General features: G+C 44.1%; 2 protein-coding genes across 4 annotated transcripts in view; one reads left to right on the forward strand and one right to left on the reverse strand.

Moving 5' to 3' along the window:
- myo1b (myosin IB) overlaps positions 1-8,935 on the reverse strand; it is a 53,023-nt gene extending 44,088 nt beyond the window's left edge. For all 3 annotated transcript variants that reach the window (XM_005743748.2, XM_005743747.2, XM_005743746.2), the window contains exons 1-2: positions 8,815-8,935; positions 1,663-1,809 (exon numbers count right to left, since the gene is read on the reverse strand). In XM_005743748.2, the coding sequence (XP_005743805.1) occupies positions 1,663-1,788 (126 nt within the window). In that variant the 5' untranslated portion in view covers positions 1,789-1,809; positions 8,815-8,935. The remainder of the gene's footprint in view (positions 1-1,662; positions 1,810-8,814) is intronic.
- A 902-nt stretch (positions 8,936-9,837) lies between these two features.
- LOC102193119 (basic leucine zipper and W2 domain-containing protein 1-A-like) lies at positions 9,838-18,341 on the forward strand. The gene is made up of 12 exons (XM_005743749.2): positions 9,838-10,050; positions 10,705-10,777; positions 13,477-13,653; positions 13,854-13,948; positions 14,027-14,092; positions 14,244-14,379; positions 15,822-15,931; positions 16,179-16,349; positions 16,645-16,791; positions 17,084-17,222; positions 17,487-17,609; positions 17,746-18,341. The coding sequence occupies exons 2-12, from the start codon at positions 10,714-10,716 to the stop codon at positions 17,775-17,777; spliced, it is 1,260 nt and encodes a 419-aa protein (XP_005743806.1). The 5' UTR covers positions 9,838-10,050; positions 10,705-10,713; the 3' UTR covers positions 17,778-18,341.
- Positions 18,342-18,741: the final 400 nt, after the last annotated feature.

Here is an 18,741-nt window from a genome sequence, read left to right on the forward strand (position 1 = left end):
TGAGACATTCTCGCAAAAAAACCCACGGTTTTAGTAACGCAGTAACGCAGCGTTCCTACGGGAAAGTAACGGTAATCTAATTACCGTTTTTGCAATAGTAATCCCTTACTTTACTCGTTACCTGAAAAAAGTAATCAGATTACTGACCATCTCTGGGTGCTGGTAGGTGGATTTAGTTTATTTTGAACCGAGCAGAGCTTTTATTACCTCCAGACTTAAAAAAGTAATCAGATTACAGTAACGCGTTACTGCCCATCTCTGAGCACCACACAGGGAAAACCTGAGTTTATGGTTTCAAAATGTCACCACAAAGGCTTCATCTTCAGATCACAAAAATCACAGTAACTTTTTGAATCTAATCATTTTGCAGAAGAAGGACGATTAGCGGACAAAGCATTTAAAGGTTAGGGTGGCAGCGATATCTACTGAACTTTAACGGTTTCCAATCTTCACTTTCAGCTGAATTCTATTTTTTCTTCCTTGGAGTGTGAGAGGAATACATAACTCGAGATGTAACTCACTACTTTTCACATTAAGTAACTTAATGACAGCCGGTCATTCCTTTCTTCATTCATCTCAGGTTTGAGTTTCTCTTCATGGCTCTTTAGTTTTACAGCCAGCCAACTCAGGGATGTCCAACTCCAGGCCTCGAGGGCCGGTGTCCTGCAGGTTTTAGATGTGTCCTTGATCCAGAACAGCTGATTTAAATGGCTAAATGACCTCCTCAACATGTCCTGAAGTTCTCCAGAGGCTGGTAATGAACTAATCGTGTGATTCAGGTGTGCTGACCCAGGGTGAGATCTAAAAGTTGCAGCACACCGGCCCTCAAGGCCTTGTTGCCCAGCCCTGAGCTAACTGCACTCATGGTGTCACAGCTCAGTGTTACACACAGGTAGTAAAATCCCATTTACTTTCAAAAAGTGCACAACATCTAATCAAAGTCGAACTAAGCGACGTCTCCTGGGAAAACAATGTTAATGATGAATAGCAGAGGGAAGAAAACAAAGACAGCAACAGATCCTCAGCTTATCAGCGTGAGGCAGTACCGTGCATTTACCCAGGACGTCCTCACAGCTCCGTGTTCACAGTAACACTCTGGTGTTTGTATGAAGAAAACAAACAAACAAAACAGGGAACTTCCAACTTCTTCACCACTGACAGAGCTGAAGAAGAGCATTGAGAATAACCAGACATATTCTTCACACTGAACATGGCCGCCATCCTACAAAGCAGAAGAATCGCTGCCACAACATAAAGCCCAGAACCAATTGTCTGATACGGTGGATCCACTTCAACAATCCCCTTCTTCTACAGATAAGTCGTCAGCTAGACTGCCGGGCCTTCCTTCCTCCTAAGCTCTGGATTTCATGCCTCATTTGAGGGCACCGACTACATTCCTCCGTGATTTGATTTATTGATTGGTTTCTTACTGCGGTCTCTGTTTCTGTACTACTTGTATAGCCAACACTGAAATAAGTGAAGCATGGGAGGAACAATAGAGTTATGAAAAGTATCTGTGCATTTCCTAGGAGAAGCCTTCTGTAGCGTTCAGAGCGAGAGAGTGAAGCAGTGTTGTTGCTCTGCTACGAGCCCGTCTTTTTCTCCACGTTATCTGAAGTCAGTGTGATTAAGCCTCGTTGATGTAGGAAGCAGCAGACTTACATAGATCTCACTGTGGTCAAAGCGCTTCTTCAGGTTGCCAAGGAAGGAGTCCTCAGAGAGGGGCTCCAGGAGGACCATGTCGCCGACCCCAATCATATTGTCTAGAAGTGACGTCTTCACCTCCATCTTGGCTGTAGTCGTCCCCCCCTGCAAGGATATAAGAAGGAAACATACATTAGAGACTCATTTAGAAAAAGGGGAAGGCTCTGGAGTAATCCTGGTGGGCCTTTATATCGTAAAGTGTGCATGAAGCACAGAACTGCATGTTTTATATGGAAGAAAAAGCACAGAATGCATCAGCCTTGTGTCTCCTATCAGATCCTTTTTTTGTCTTTGTGTGCATCACGTTCCAGCAAACTCGTCAGAGGCGTCCTCTCGTTAGAAAACAAACAGTCCTAAACTTAGCCAATGTAAATAAACTCAGTGCAGGGGTACACATGTGTGGAAGGCAAGAGTTTGCCTCCAGAGGCGGAGCGGGGCCTTTTGATTGGCTAATAGGTCTCCTTCTCCCCTGTGGCATGCGAGAATGTCCCATAGAAACTTACATAACTAAGCAACTTTGCCCCTGACTTGTGGGTGTCTGCTCAGCTGGAGTCTCCTCCTGTTTCGGGGTTTCGTACGAGTCCCATGAACTCCACTGGAGAATTGTACTTTTCTCCTGTGCTGCTTTGCTTGCTGTGATATAATATTCGGCTGGAAAAGAGTCCCGGCTGTGACAAAGACTGTGCTGCGGCTGGCAGTTTTCAGTCCAGTCTCCTTTGGGAGAGTAATCCCAACGCCATAGGGCTGGAGATAAAAGAGGGGCCTGGGATGCATTCAGGGCTTTGCTGCACCAAAAACCTAATGTCTGCTGTTGTGACAGACTGCCCACACAAGACCAATAGATGAGGCCATGCAGTCGTCTATTGTTCGCCGGTAGGACAGACGTCTCTTTCTGAATAGTCAGAACGGATCGTGCTCTGAAGCAAATGAAAATATGACAGGGGCATAATGCACTGTGATGTTTTAGACAGCATTGGAGCATTGGGAATGAATGAAGCGTCGTGGGTGGCAATCAGAAGCAGCCCGAAAACGAGGCGACGTCTGACACTCAAAACACAGAAACAATATCGTCGTGCCTCACGGACACAGACGCATCTTCAACCGTGGATCCGATACGTGACTGGAAACTGTTGGAGGTGCGGAAAAGGAAGGGGCGGATATTTCACCAAAAAAGGAAAAAAAGATTTTTCAGCTGTCAAACCGACTTTTAGCCGCAGCGTAAGAACAGCACGACTTTCTGGAAAAAACTGGAGACTTCTATTTCACTTTTTCCCTGGCTTGTGTTCCCCCGCAGGGCACACTATTATTGGCCCATAAAGAAGCTGCCCAGTTCTTAGCAGCAGGCAGGAGTCTGTTTCCAGCAGCACTCGCTCTCACACTCAGCACGGAGACAACTTTTAAAGACTGAAAAGAAAAAAAACGATGATGGATGAAAAATTATTTAGGAAACCAAGACATTTGAAATGCCTCTAATGATGTCATCAACCCCATCTCGGTTTAGCAGGCTCCAGTAAGGGGAGAAATATGTGATTACTTAAGTATATATATTTCATAAGTAGGTTACTTCCTCTTGGCCTGATGGCCTCGTGCCAAAGCAGCCCCAGTGATGGCTCGAGTCGACCAGCTGCTCGAGTGGTTTGCAGCGCACTTTAAAAATATAATTACTTACATTTGAAACAGTTGCAAAATTCTTTGGAGGCATGAAAAACAGCAGTCAGTTGTTCTGTGATCTCAGCCCATATGCTGCTTATATGTAGGACTTTATAATGCAGCCGCTCTGCTGCAAATCAATAAATATCATTTTGGATCATTTCCACATTTCAGAGAGGAGCAGACTTCCTAAAGCCTGCACGTGTAAATAAACCAAAGTTTACAAAACACCTAATAGCTCCTCTGTAATTACTGAGCATCCAGAGCATCGGGGATTTTGTACTAGCCTGCAACAATCAATATTAGTCAATCCAATTACACCAAACCAGTTAAATACTCATCTACTGCAAACTGATTGCCCGGACGGTCATGGCAGCGAGTGCAAAGCCACGCCACACTGAAAGTCTGCTACTAAACACGAGTGTTTAAAGCAGGGAGCTTATTCGTTCTGAGCAAAAGCAGATGCTGACGCCTCGTGTTGACCTGGGAGATAAAGCTGCCCGAGTGCCAAAAATGTGGCATCTGTCTGCATCTTGGACATCCTCGGCTGATAACCCACTACCCCACATTTAGAAGCAGCTTCCAGACAGCCTGTGACAAAAATCCCATTAATGGGAATTGCTGCCTGCTGCTAAATGTTGTACTACATCCAAGAGAGGGAGAATGAGAGAAAACCTGACGGCTTTGATTAAACTCCTGGGATTATCCTTACTGCTGTGTGGGAGAGAAATGGGGGATAAAACTTATATCATCTATACTGATAAACACGAAAAACACTGACTTTTGTGGTTTGTCACAGATAAAGGGCAAAAAAAAAGACGATTTTTTAAAATTGTGGTTGATATAAACACACTGATTTAATCAGCCTAAACCTGAATGACCTCGTATTAACCTCTGCCAATTTCCTCGGAGTAACCAGATTAGTAGTGCCCAGCTTTGTCACTCTCTCTCTGGTGCTTTTTGAATTGTGCATGTTTAAGCATCAAATGCCCCGGTATGGTTTAGCTGTCATTCATCTCAAATCTAGATCAGCGATGCAAGGCTGTATCTCACAGTCACCTTTACTGAGCGCGCTCACACTGGCACAGCGCCTGTGTGCAGCACGTGGCTGTGATTACACATCATATCAATTTGGCGTATTACACCAAAAACATCAAAACTTAAAGTCTCCCACGGTCGGAGCTCAGCGAGGACGTTACTGCAGATGTAACACGAGGACTTTGAGTGATTTGCTAATCGAAGCCTAATAACCACTTTTTACTAAAACTTCTCGGGACGGCGATGTTTCATGACTCATCATCAGCTGTCAGTGACGTGCTGCAGACTCAAAGCCATCCAGCGGCACTGCCTTAACCCCTGCTTGTTAACGCAGCATGAAGCTTGATGTGCGGAGCAGATAGAGCACACCCACGACTCCGGGCCTCTGACACAACTCTCAGAATTAATTTCTAAATCAGAATTTCATCTACGAGTCCATCAGATTAAAGTGCTGCATTAAGAAGGAGCAAAGTGTCTGTACAGAAAAATAAAACACGTGAGAGATTTTATCATCTGAGATCTGATAGTAATGGATGCATGTCGCAGCAATAATATGAGATGTGCTCTACTTTGTGCCTCTGACATTGACCTAGATTTCTCAGTCAGATCACGCTATGGGGGAAACACGAATACAAAAATCACCATTAGAAGTACATTTAATATTTACAGGTCCTGATGTTCTTTCTGCCCTTCAGAGAGAAAAACGAGTCCAAACAAAGGTCAACAGCCGTGCAGGCACTCACAGGCATGCACAACACAAATAGTGACAACGCTGGAGACGCAGCGGAGCCAGTGAACTCGCTGCTGAGAAACCTGTAACGGTTTTGAAAATGTCAGTATTTCCAGGACAGTCGACCAATTAGGCTCTGCATTGTGGCCTCTGATATAATCGCAGACACGGGTCTCGTGACGCTGCCTTTGGAGCAATTGTTTGGGAATATAGTGGCATTGAACAGATGATAATAAACATCCATTATGCAGCATAATACTCTGTAAAATTTCCCGCAGATCAGTCCAGCTTTGTCACAGAAAAGTCACAACATGGCACGCTGCTGCCGCTGCTGCAGATTAAAGCCCTCCCTAATGGAGCAGCAGCGTGGCATGGGGCCGTGCCAGAGAGCAGGGCAGGACAACGCAGCGAGGGTTACAGGAGCTCAACACAAGCAGCTGCCTGGAAACTGAACTGGAATTCCTGGGTCCCCAACACTCCAGGTGCAGATCTGTGTGAGGAAAGCTCGGCACGCCGACGGCCCAGAGCCGCTGTGACAGCACAGACGCTGAAACTGAACCTTACACTAGATGATAAACAGGAGATCTCACACAAATGTGACCCCATTAGCTCCGAACGCACAATCCAGGTCCAACATGAACCTGCAGCACACACACAAATGCTGTTCTTTATTTACAATACAGCCCAAAGTGCAGGCAGACATGAGGACGTTCAGTCAGGCAAGAAGCAGGCCTGTATCTGGAAATCAAGATGACAAAGTATTACACAATGTTTACTCCACAAACCCTGAGAACTGGAGGAGTCAGCTTCTTCTCATGAGCAATGGGGCTTTACATGTTCATGACACAAGCAGCCAAAGTTCTGGTAATACCACCAGAGACTTCCTGAAATTGGGTTTTTGCGTTCATTTGCTGTGATCTCAGCCCCACTGAAATCTTCTTTCTGTTGTACTTAAAGTTATTTAAATAAGTCTGTGCAGCTTGCACAGCTTCCAAACTTCCCAACGAACCATCTGTAAGCTTGGAAGCTCAGCTCGTTTATTAATGAGACAATACGCTCACACAGCTTAAACAGAAGTATCTGCAACAGAGAGGTCGGAGTGTCTGGAAATCATTATTCATTTTTATTCCAACAGAGAAGCTAAGATAAAAGTAAACGGTGCAGATAATAAGCTCCGATAGAGGACTTTATTCAGTAGTTTCTGCTCCTTCAAAAGGTCAGCGCTGCAAGAGCTCGGTGTGACTCACACACAGTGCACTGACCAGGTGAAGCGGACCAGCCTTTACAGACCATTTCAAATTTCATCACAAGAAAAATGGCAGTTACAACCGAACTAAACAACACAGAGCACTGGCATCCTATTATCTTACTTTTTTTCATTGATTGTACTTATTGTATTTCCTTCTGATATCTGTACCTGAGCTGAGGTGACGCAAAAATTTCCCCGTTGTGGGATCAATAAAGTCTTATCTTATCTTATCTAACTTTATCCACTCTAATGTTTACTGTGTTTAGTTGTGCTTAGTGCCAACGTGACTGTGCAAGGACAATAAAAAGCTATCTTATGATGGAGCAGATTTCAGATTTTCTACTTTTTGCATTTATTGTGATCAACTACTGTTACTTTATCATCAGGGTTAAACCTCAGCGCGAGCACTCAATCAGTATTGAAATAAGCGCTTCTGGGCATTAAATAAAAGCGCACAGGAGAACGGCAGCACTTTCATATACCGTCCTGCAGGCTGCTCTGAGTTAGCTGCTTTAGTGTTGTCTGCCTCCCTTTATAATAAGGGAATGGGGAAAGCAGCTGCAGCAGACTTGATGAAGCGGTGAGAAATAAAAACGTATGGCATTATTACTCTGGCTCCTCTGGGAAACTGAGGAAGTGAAGTTTGAGCCGCGAAGTCAAATGGGTGGAAAGTTCTCAGAGTTGCACGGCACTGAGAATAGTTCTTTGTTAGGACAGTAAACTCAAGATGAAGTGTGAAAGAAAAAACCTCCCCACCTAAAGCAAAACTGGGAGAAAAATCACAATAATGGGCTTCCAATTTGTCACCATGCTGATGAGGCCGTGACGTGGATGTGGAACTTTTAATGCTTCAAGCGTTCAGATCCCCACCCTGCACGAGAGGCTGCTGAAGGCAGCGGAGCATGCAGGCCTCCCTCTATCACAGCTGATGCATGGTTAACACAAGCACACGCCACACTACACCGGGTTACACAGGCAGGGAAGTGTAAACACCATTCATTACCATGGCGCTGGCTGGGGGACTTTGAACTGCCATCCATTCTGCATTAGGCCACAGCATCCCGCCCCAGTGTTCATAAAGAGGCTTTTGGCACATGTTACAAAACTGTGGCAACTTGATGCAAGCTGCCCAACAAGCTCACGCTGAGCAGAGCTACTCCAACGGCCGACACGCAGCCCTCTTCCAGCTGAGCTAAACGGTTGTTACTTTTCTTTCCAGGAGTCTTTCTTGCAGCTCTGAAGGCTTACCACACACTACCTCTCACACTCAGCTTACATCACTGTTTGTTTGATCAGTGCGGGTAATAAAGTTCCCATCTGGTTTCCCAACTGAGAATCTGGCCAAAAGAGGTGGGACATATTTGTGGCAACCCACAAAGGGAAAGATACCAACTTTTTTTCTTCTTCTTCTTCTTTTAAAAGGTCTTATCTGATCCTCTTGGGACACCAAGTTCACCAGTGGAATTAGGAGTTGGGGAAAAAAAGAAAAGACGGGAATTAAAAACAACTTTGCATCAAAGGCAGTGAAGCAACAGTTGCTCATTGTTTGGACTTGACTGTTCCATTAACACTCATTTCCAGCTTCTGCGGCACTGAACACTATATTTACAGATGTGCTAAGGGAAGCAGCACCCCAAGCAGCTTTCCCCCTAAAGCAACTGTTTTTTCCTTCCTATGAGGTATTTCGCTTCTTCTACGAGTTCCAGGCTGGTTCCCAACCCACAGCAGACTCCGGCACAAAACAAACACTTTGTCCAGGAGGAACTTTGGGATGTTCCTCAGAGACGACTTTTATCCATTATCATCTCTTGAAACCGGGGGCGCACTGAGGGCTAAGCCCACCTATACCTTTAATCCAGGTATTTCCACAGATCATAGAGTGGGGCAATGCAAGGATATTTTAATGGAAAAAAACTTTAAATGATTCCAGAGTTTCATCGTCCTCTGCATGGGTCATCAAATCTGCCATTTCACACACAGAGCTGAGCGTTTGGTGACAGCAGCACCAGAAAACGCTCGTTTGGCGCTTGCTGTCCTCTGGTTCAGGGTCTGCAGTGGGTTTCTGGCTCCGCTCAGCCACAAAGACGGTTCTTGCCCGCAGATGTAGGCAATTAGCGACAACGGTTTTCAGGAATACTGCTGAATGAGCCGCGGTTTGCAGCAAGAAAGAGACATTAAACGAAATCCCTCCTGCGCTTTCTCCCCAAGTCATAGAAAAGTAAGAAACACACAGAGAGAAAGAGAGAAACAGACAGAAAAAATAAAAACGTATATATTTATCCCCCAACCCCCTCCTGTACGGAGAGGGGAGGAATGAATGAGTTGGGAAGCAGGCGATCTAAAGAAATGGAAAGTTAACTTTTGAAGAGTTTCCGAAAATGTAACAGCGATAAACCAGAGCCAACGGAGAAGAAAAAAGCTTTACACATCCAGAACAACTTACCGCTTTAGCTCTGTGGAAGTTGCTCCCTCTTGTCCTAAATCCACTCCACGGACAAGAAAAAAAAGATCCCGGGATGATTCTCCAAGTCAGGAGAGGCTCCTGAAGCCCTTCCTGCTGTCTTTGGGTTAACTAGTGTCTGCCTGTGTTGGATGAGGCTGGAAGAGGCTCTCATCCGAATCTCAGCACTTTGAATGGAGCTCTGATGGACTTGAGAGCGCAGAAACTGCCGGGCGTAGGGAGTGGCTGGAGAGGCGGCTCTGGGCTAGTCAGCTCGTCCAGTGAGTCCCCTAATCACCTCCAGCGCTGGGGAGGTGGTGCCTTCAGGTGTCGTCGGAAACAATGCCACTTCATCTTTTGTCCCCACACATGATAGTTTAACGAAACATCCAAGTCAGAAAGCAAACAGCGAGCTGCTTCCTCCTCATATTTACTAACTAAACATTCAGGCAACGTGAGCTGTTTTAACTGCTCCATGGCTCCTGTGCGGAGGAAAGAGGCGGTTTGCTGCAGAGACATTGAGCCTTGGAAGAATTTTAAAAAAGTAAACTGGACTTTGATTGTTTAAAAGTGAACTTTCATTATGCGGTATTATGATCTGTTAAATTATTCTCACATAAGTAACTGTAAAAAGGCGAACTGGTTAGGTTATAGTTGGCCAAACTTGTTTGAAGAAGTTCCCACACGACTTTAGGGAATAAAACCAAGATTTACGAGGTGAGTGTGAAGCAACATTAAAGTTTTCCTTCATCGTTATATATAGACAGACACTCCATCCACCCGACAGCACAATACCCCCCTCCTGTGTCTTAATACTACATAGCAACGACGATTTGACGAGCTTTTAATGAAACTATGGGCCAAGTTTAATGGTTAAAGTCGCTCTCTGTGCACAGGAAACTCATATTTGTGATTTTGTTGGGGGCTGTTTGTCTCTTCTTGTACTGATTTACAGATTCGGACTTTACGGTATTTGGGGTTTAAACCAGATTTTCTTTTAAATATCACTCACTCCTGCGTTGCATCCAGAGAAGACCTGCAGTATCACTGCATGTTATTTATTTGGTTTTAACCGCTTAAATTTCGCTCTTCAGTCAAGTGTGGCGACCCAAATAGACTGCGTTAGTGCGCACGCGCGGTTACGTCTACAGCTTCCTCTTCCCTAGAACTGGTTGTACTGGAGTCCAGTTATACTAGTTTCTTTGTCACGGACTGTTTTTGTTCTTAAAGAGGATTTCGGTGAGTTTCTGACTAATTTTTTCTCTTTGTGGAGCCGAGCGCTGCTCGCACTAGTTCAGTTTACTGCGACACTGCGGATGGAAATTCCAGGAAAATGGATTATGGTTAGCAGCAAGCTAGCACTGCCCCAGTGTTATTGTGTTATCTGAAGTCAGATATCCAGAGTTGGCTCGCTCGGCTTTGATAAATATAGACTGTCACAGCTGGCCTTTTTTGGGGTGATATTTATAATATGTACAGAGTAAAGTGCTGTTTTTATAGATTCGTATCATGACAATGAACGAAGGTAGACAAATGTCCTCGTATGGTGCTGTGCATGCACTGCTGCTCGTACATTTAGCACGCGTGGTGACGTGGACGATGCTAATAACTGTGGTTACCGCTAACATTTATGGTAAATAGCATTGTTGTTTATACCTGTATGAGTATATGTGTGTGTATACATCCCCAGGGGTGAAGGCTCATACCAGCCTCTGCCCTTCCCTCCCAAACAAATAAAGGGGGTGGCTAACATCTGGCTTGTTTCACGTTGCGCTCCCACATGCACACAACATTTGTATGATTCATGCAGATTTGATTATGCATGGGTGGAACTGTGCGGACGGATCCCATTGTTGTTTCCTCACCCTGAGCTCATTTATGTTTTTCTTGCAGAGTGTTTTTATGAGTAATCAAAGGCAGCAGAAGCCTACGCTAACAGGCCAGCGTTTCAAAACTCGGAAAAGAGGTGAGAAACCGCCGAGCATCACTTTGTTTTGGTCACATTAAACACAGGTGGTTTCATCAGGATATACAGATCACGCCCGCCTGTCGTCCCTGTAGCTTTTCATGCTACCAGCAATGGAAAAGCACAGATTGTGAAATCCTGGATTGACGCCAACCTTGATGCCATAATTAAAACAAAAAAATCTTGCAGATAACCAATGCCAATTTTCAGTTCTGATTCAATTCTATTCTATTTTATTTTATTTATATAGCACCAAATCTCAACCACTTAGTCTTTGACTTACAAATATTGTCAAAGACCCTACAATAATGCAGGCCGGCAGTACCAAAATTTGCCTGTTTTTAATCTTTTACATTCTCTGCCAACGTTTTGTAACTGGGAACAAATACTTAATATGAAAAAAATATATGTAGTATTTAAAAGACTTTTGGCTCTTCATCATGCCAAAAATCTGAACTATCTGAGTCCCCCTTTTTTTCTTTTTTCTTTTTTTTAAATGAAATCTAAGTTCAGCTTCACTAGCCACACCCACACTGCCAGATCTGCTGAACCAAGAAATCATTTCATGGATTGCATTTATATAGTTTTAAATAACTTTTCATTTCGAGACCCTCAAAGCGCTTTACAATACCACTATTCATTCACTCACATTCACACACTGGTGGAGGCAGCTACAGTTGTAGCCACAGCTGCCCTGACAGAAGCGAGGCAATCAGCCCCTCTGGCCATCATCAGTAGGCGGTAGGTGAAGTGTCTTGCCCAAGGACACAACGACCGAGACTGTCCGAGCCGGGGCCCGAACCGGCAACCTTCCGATTACAAGACGAACTCCCAACTCTTGAGCCACGATCGCCCACCACTCATTTAAATAGAAGCTGTCTGGTAAGTGAAGCAGGTTTAAATAAAAGAACAGCACATCATGCCATGAGCTAAAGAAACAGCTGAAAAACAAAACATCTATCAGGCTGGAAAAGGTTACAGAGACGTTTGTAAGGCTCTGGGACTCAAGTGAATCACAGTGAGAGCCATCAGCGGCGTGAAGAAAACCTGGAACCGTGGTGAACCTTCACAGGAGCAACCGGCCTACCAAAACGGCTCCAAGAGCACATGAGCGATTTATCCAGGAGGTCACAGACAAACCCAGAGCAACATCTAAAGAACTGCAGGCCTCACTTGGCTCAGTTACATCTGATGTAAAACTGAAGCTGTTTTTATGGCTGAGCAGACGGTGCGTTCGCTGTCTGCTCTGATCTGAGGACTGCCCAGATGCCTGCAGAGAGCTCTCTTGTGACCTTCTAACAAACAAAGAGTTGAAGTGAAACAGCGTTAAAAACAATGAAAAGGTCACTGCAGCCACCATCTCTGCTTTTCATGCTTTATTTTTTGGCCTTTGAAGTTTTTTCATGGCCCTCCCGTTTTGGGTGAACTCTGGTTTTGCTCCTTGCTCTGTTCCATCACACTTACATCACTTAGTTGCTTACGTCATCCAGTCCTCCAGGATCTTGGGTGACCGCACAGACGCACATCTGGGGTGGGTGAAAACCCCTCTCCCCCTCTGTCCTCTCAGAATCATGTACGCGGGTGGAGACATAAAACCGGCCTAACACAGCATTTCATGAAAACAACGTCATGCCAACAGTCAGGCATGGTGGTGGGAGTGTGATGGCATGGGGCTGCTTTGCTACTTCAGGACCTGCTCAACTGATGGAACCACGACTTCTGCTCTCTACCAGAAAGTCCTGAACGATTACATTCAGCCACTACTTCATGCCCTCAAGCACATTTGTGTTATACACCAGGACAATGATTGAAAACGCACCAACAAGTCCAAATGACTCGAAAAAAGTTTTTTTTACAGCCTCCAGCTAGAGAGAGAAATATATTTTTTTAAAATGTCTGTCTGTTATTTATTGACTCCAAATTTCTGGTGGATTAAAGTTAGACATACTTTTTAAAGTAAGTTATCTCCATAGTGGGAGTTAAATTATGGAACAGTCTAACACATAGGTGTCAAACTCTGGCCCACGAAGCCATACCAAATTATTATCAGAGCTGGCCTACTGGTATTATACAGCTAATATATATATATTGTTTAGTATTAAGCTTTGCTTGTTCCATATTCAGTTTTTCAGCAAAACTTGTTTGAGTCCATAAGAAAAGATTCATTCTTAAATCTGGAGGAAGATTTTTTTTTCAATAAATATTAACGTCAGCCCGCGACCTTGTTCCAGTTTTGCATTTTGGCCCACTGTGTATTTGAGTTGGACACCCCTGGTCTAACATAAGAAATAAAAGAAAGCAACAACATATACCAGTTTAAAATAAAATATAAAAAACAAATTTAAGACTGAAGAAAATGGGGTCAACCCAGGACGGTAATTGGGATGTTTTGGTTTATTTGTTTCAGTATTTGTGAATCTGCTAATTTACATATTCTGTCTTTTATTATATGAAAGTAACTATAATGTGATGATTTTTGTTTTGTTTTGCTTTTGTTTCATTGTTTGTTTGTTTAAGACTAAAAGAAAACTAAATGAATGAGATGTAAAATTTGTGGGGGTAGAGCCAAACAAGTGTATACTTCTGCTTACTCCCTTTCAAACAAAATAATGGAATGATATCACGAAATGATGCTGAATGTTTACATTTGAAATAAAAAATGAACTGAACTAATTTGTCTTTTTGTTCTTTTTGCACAGATGAAAAGGAGAGGTTTGACCCTTCCCAGTTTCAGGAGAGCATTGTGCAGGGTCTGAACCAAACTGGCACTGATTTGGAAGCTGTCGCAAAGTTCCTTGATGCCTCTGGTGCAAAGCTTGACTACCGACGCTATGCCGAGACTTTGTTCGACATCCTGGTGGCTGGTGGAATGCTGGGTGAGTTGCAGGCATTTCTTTTAAACTTTGCATTATACCATGGTAATAAAATGTGTCCCCCAGTCGAGCGCTCTCTGGGTCTTCAGGTTAATACTGGCGTGCACAAGTGTCCCCCCTGTTTTTGAATTGATGTCGATACAGTGATCAGCAGAGGTGAAACATGTGATGCGCCTAAGACATGAATATGTGTTTAATTTCAGCCCCCGGGGGTACGCTGTCAGATGACATGACCTGTACAGAGTTCTGTCTCTTCAAAGCACAAGAGGACATGGAGACCATGCAGGCATATGCACAGGTGAATACCACTGTGTTCAGTTCACGTTTTAATATCCATTTGTTTTTATGGATAATAAAGCAATTTTTCCCCCTTTAGGTCTTTAACAAGCTCATTAGGCGCTACAAATACTTGGAGAAGGGATTTGAAGAGGAGATCAAAAAGGTTTGTTTCTCTGCATAGCCGGGTCACGTAGGTACCTGACCTGCCTGACCGGGTCGTGGCTGAAATCTTGAGCAGTTTGTTTCAGTTTAAAATATAAAGAGTACAGCTTTGCCTCTGCTGTGGTTCAGCCTGTATGTTTACTGTTTTACAGCTGCTGCTGTTTCTCAAGGGTTTCACAGAGTCTGAGCGCAACAAGCTGGCCATGCTAACAGGGATTCTGCTGGCCAACGGGAACATCTCTGCATCCATTCTCAGCAGCCTCTTCAATGAGAATTTGGTCAAAGAAGGTACTCGGCTTTAATACTCGGTCTGTGTGCAGAATTATGTTCACGGTTTCTCTTCCCGAGCCACCATTTATCAGACATTTTAAGGACCTGTACACACACAGTGCACTGTTTGCTTTATCTGGACAGCCTGAATGCTTTGCAGGTATTAATGTAGAAGTAGCAGAGGGACGGGCAGTCATGCAAAGAGTGTTGACAGTATGTAGGCTTTCATTTTAGTCAGAGACTATGGAAAAGCCTTTGATGCCTGCAGACGTGTCTGTTTTCAGCTGCTGGGATTAATCAGGGGAAAAATGCTGCAGAAATCTCACATTTTGCTCATTCAGCAGGGCCGAAACTCAATGAGTGGAACTAAATTATTAAACTTTCAATATTAAACATTGTCACTGCGATGTTATCCTCCCATTTGAGTTGTGGAAGTTGTTCTTTCTCTCGTCATTTACTTGTCATCAGTCACATTTGAATCCATTTTCTCCCTTTTTTCCCTGAAAGAAAGTCAGCGATGGGAAGTCGTATCCTTTATGATTCCAAAGACGAGTCTTTAAAATAACTGAACGCACAAAGAAAACATTTGGGGAATCTCCATTAAAGCAGCTGGTGTCAAACATCTGCTTCAGGACTGTCTGCTCCACTCTTTGTTTACAAATATAGGTAAATTATAAAATATATTCTAAAAAAAGCTGTCCACCCCTGAGTAACCAAAGTCAATGTAATTGGTCACACAGTGGACTTGCTCTGCTACACACAGAGATGCCTAACGTCTGTCCCTCTGACACAGTTTGCATATTGTGCATGCTGATAGCAGCTGCATGGCCAGGCCACAGAGAACCTGAGGTCTTACAGTACTGCACGAGTCTGTGAAAGTCTAGAAAGATGCGCCTGCGTTACGTTACTACATTTTACACGTGCATGAAGGGAATGCTTAATATTTTCCATTCGCAGCCCCCCTAATGAAAAGGCAATTTTAAAAAAAGCTTCAGAGTAATGGAGTAACGCTAATTTCTGTGCAAATAAGTGCTCCTGTTACATGCTAGTATTATTAATGTGTAATGCAGTAAAAGGTGCAGATGGTGCTGTGAAGTTTTGCTTTGAGTGGGCGTTGTCAGCCGGTTGTCTGTGTTGTACCAGAAGAAGAGATTAACCACAAACACAACAGCTAATAGATGTGATGAGTTAATCCATCAGCATCCACTGCTGCGCTCTTTGAAAGGACCCGACGGATGCTGATGGTTTTACCTTTTTGATCATCATACACTTTTATTTATCTTGTAGATGCAGATGTTTATTTGATTTACCCGTTGGTCCACACTTGAATGTTTTCTTGTTTGTGGCATTTTTCCAGTTAAGAGCCTCGGTGTTGTGTTTACCGGCGGATTACTTTGACTTTCTTTATCCTGGCAGGTCTGTCAGTAACAGCTGACTCACATTTTTGTGCATTTGTTCAGGTGTTTCGCCTTGCTTTGCTGTAAAACTCTTCAAATCCTGGCTTTCTGAAAAGGACATCAACTCGGTTGCTGCCAGTCTTCGAAAGGTTGGCATGGACAACAGGCTTATGGTGAGAACGACATCTTCGCTACAACATCTCTACGAGGCTTAGGCGAAGTGGCGTTTCCCCATGCCGCTCAGCGGCCTGTCTGCGTATTCTAAATATGACTGCTTAATTACGGCTCTGCATAAATTGAATAGTTTCAAACTATTGTGGCAGTCACAGCAGCTACCGCACCAAAGGCCTCCTAATTGCTGATGAAGGCTTGTTCAGATGAATGGGGTCTGCTTCAATGTTTGATTATGTAAATTTGCAGGAACTTTTCCCGGCCAACAAGCGGAGTTGCGAGCACTTCTCAAAGTACTTCACAGACGCCGGGCTCAAGGAGATTTCCGACTTTGCCAGGAACCAGCAGTCCATAGGTGCTCGCAAAGAGCTGCAGAAAGAGCTTGAGGATCTGATGTCATGTGGAGAGCCCCTCAAAGACGTAAGTGTTCGTGGTTTTCCATCTTCTTTTACACAGACTCGCTCCTCGCAGCACACCGCTGTGTAGTAGCACTTAAGATTGCTTTCTGCTTGACCTGTCACCCTTTTGTCTTGAGGAATGGTGAGGAAACGGATGCAGTGGATCAATGGCAAATTCCTGAAATCCACTCAGCCTGAACATATTGTCTGCTCCTGCCAACCTCTGTACCCTGCCGGGGTGCTTGTAGGTAATGTCTGCCGTGGTTGGGCTGCGTTGTCAGTAACGTTTGCTCCGTCTCTCGGCTTGGATCTTATAGATCATTGCTTACGTCCGAGAGGAAATCAAGAAGAACAACATCTCTGAGCAGACGATGATCGGACTAATTTGGTCCAGCGTGATGAGCTCGGTGGAGTGGAACAAGAAGGAGGAGCTCGTGACGGAACAAGCCATCAAACACTTAAAGGTGACACCTGCGTCGCTCTGCTCTTCCTGTTCTTCTTCTCTCCCACGGCAGTTATGACACGATCCGAGAGATCTAAAGAAACGTACGGGTGTCGCTCTTAAATCGTGCCTCGGAGATGTTAGAAAATCCGCGCTGCTGTAGGCTTTGAACTCGGCAGAGAAGATAATTGATTTAGTAAGGCAAAGTGGAAGTAATGGGAGAAATCAGAAGCATCTCCCCCTCCCACTCTGTGTGTGAAACTTTCACAGTGGTAAAACTCTTACTCCAGCTTTTCCCTGGTTTCCATCCTCAGCAATACAGCCCGCTGTTGAAGGCTTTCACCTCCCAGGGCCTCTCAGAGCTCACGCTGCTGCTGAAGATCCAGGAGTACTGCTATGACAACATCCACTTCATGAAGGCCTTTCAGAAGATCGTCGTACTGCTCTACAAAGGTGAGTTAATTATGCCCATAAGGCTCCTGTTCCCACCAGTAAAGACGTTTACTTTGCGGCAGGAAGCGACGCAGGCTTGTGCGACTGATGCCAGATGGCCAGAGATTATAGCCAAAACTTTGCCTTGATTGATGTCATCAACCTGCCTGGTGACATTTGTTTTCCCGGCACCTGCGGACGCATCTGTGCTGTTGGCGTCGAGTTGAAATGATTTCTTTTTCTGTTTTATGTTCTCGTTTTTATCTTTGTGTGTTTTTCTCCCAGCCGATGTCTTGAGCGAGGAGGCGATTCTGAAGTGGTACAATGAAGCCCACCAAGCTAAAGGAAAAAGCGTTTTCCTTGAGCAGATGAAAAAGTTTGTTGAATGGCTCAAGAACGCAGAGGAAGGTAAGCACCTCGTTTCTGTCTGCCACTGATGGGAGACGCCCCAAAACGCGCCTCGTGTTTATGGTCTCTCCAAATGTTAGTAACTAAATGCACGTCGAGTTGACGCGTCTGGTGACGGATGTTTCCTTTCCTTCAGAGTCCGAGTCGGAGGAGGAGGATGCAGACTGAAGACCTCTGCCTATAAAACCATCGAAATTTGTATTTTTAATCAGATGCAGTACAAGAATTTATAACAGACGCCTGTTCTCTAGTTCTTTTCTTTCTCTATTCTCTACCTCTTCATATCTAGTTCGACTGCAATGTAAGGGCTTTAATGGGGTTGGTTTTGTTTTTTTTTGATGCTCGTATTCATCTTCAAACTCCTTCAGGAGCCAATCAGAGTGCCACATTTAGCTGATAGACTGAAACCTCTGTCATGTGACAAAGCAGAGCGTTTTGGTTTTTCTAAACATGAGACCCTTTAAAATTCGACCATGTGAAGGCGTGTTTCAGTCTTTGTGTTTGATCGCTCTTATTCGGTCCTCTGAAGTGAAAACTGTTGATTTGCGTCTCAGATATGTGACAACTTTGAATTTGTTGCCAGTTTTTAAGATTCTTTATCCGTTATTGTTAATGGAGCCACGTCATCATAAACAGAACTCTGATTTTTCCGTACATCATGTGTAACAACCACGCTAGCTTTGTAGGGTTTTTCCCCTTTATCGCACATTTTCAAATAAATGGTTTTCATTACTGCCGTATCCGTTCATGTGGAGTTGAAGGTGAATTAAAGGAGCAATTAGAAGATGTGTACGTACACAGATAAACATGGAAAAGTAGAAACTGAGCTCTTGTGTTTGAGATCGCACTAAAGTTTTCACTGATCTCGGCTGGCCTTATCTAATCATGCAATCAAGAACGGCTGGCTGCCATGCGTGACCCGAGCTGCAAACAAAGATCTCTCTTCACTCCTGTCCCACTTTAAATGGTAATTATGGTTCAGTCAAGCATGTAGGAATGAAAGTGAGATGGTGATTCAAGATGTTATGAAAATGGTCCACATTCATTATAAGAGTCATCTCACAAAGTCTAGAAAGCAGACCGCTTATTGTAATGTTAGCACAAGACGAGGAGAGGTCAGGATGCGTTTGTG

Source organism: Pundamilia nyererei, unplaced genomic scaffold (genome assembly GCF_000239375.1).
Source record: "Pundamilia nyererei isolate P.nyererei 1_Seehausen unplaced genomic scaffold, PunNye1.0 scaffold00135, whole genome shotgun sequence".
Taxonomy (NCBI): Eukaryota; Metazoa; Chordata; class Actinopteri; order Cichliformes; family Cichlidae; genus Pundamilia; species Pundamilia nyererei.

Excerpts from the sequence above, each read along its gene's own strand:
- LOC102193119 (XM_005743749.2), top strand. The coding sequence starts at position 10,714 with ATGAGTAATCAAAGGCAGCAGAAGCCTACGCTAACAGGCCAGCGTTTC. Across the intron at positions 13,949-14,026 it reads CCATGCAGGCATATGCACAG|GTCTTTAACAAGCTCATTAG; the intron begins GTGAATACCACT and ends TTCCCCCTTTAG. Across the intron at positions 16,350-16,644 it reads GTGGAGAGCCCCTCAAAGAC|ATCATTGCTTACGTCCGAGA; the intron begins GTAAGTGTTCGT and ends TGGATCTTATAG.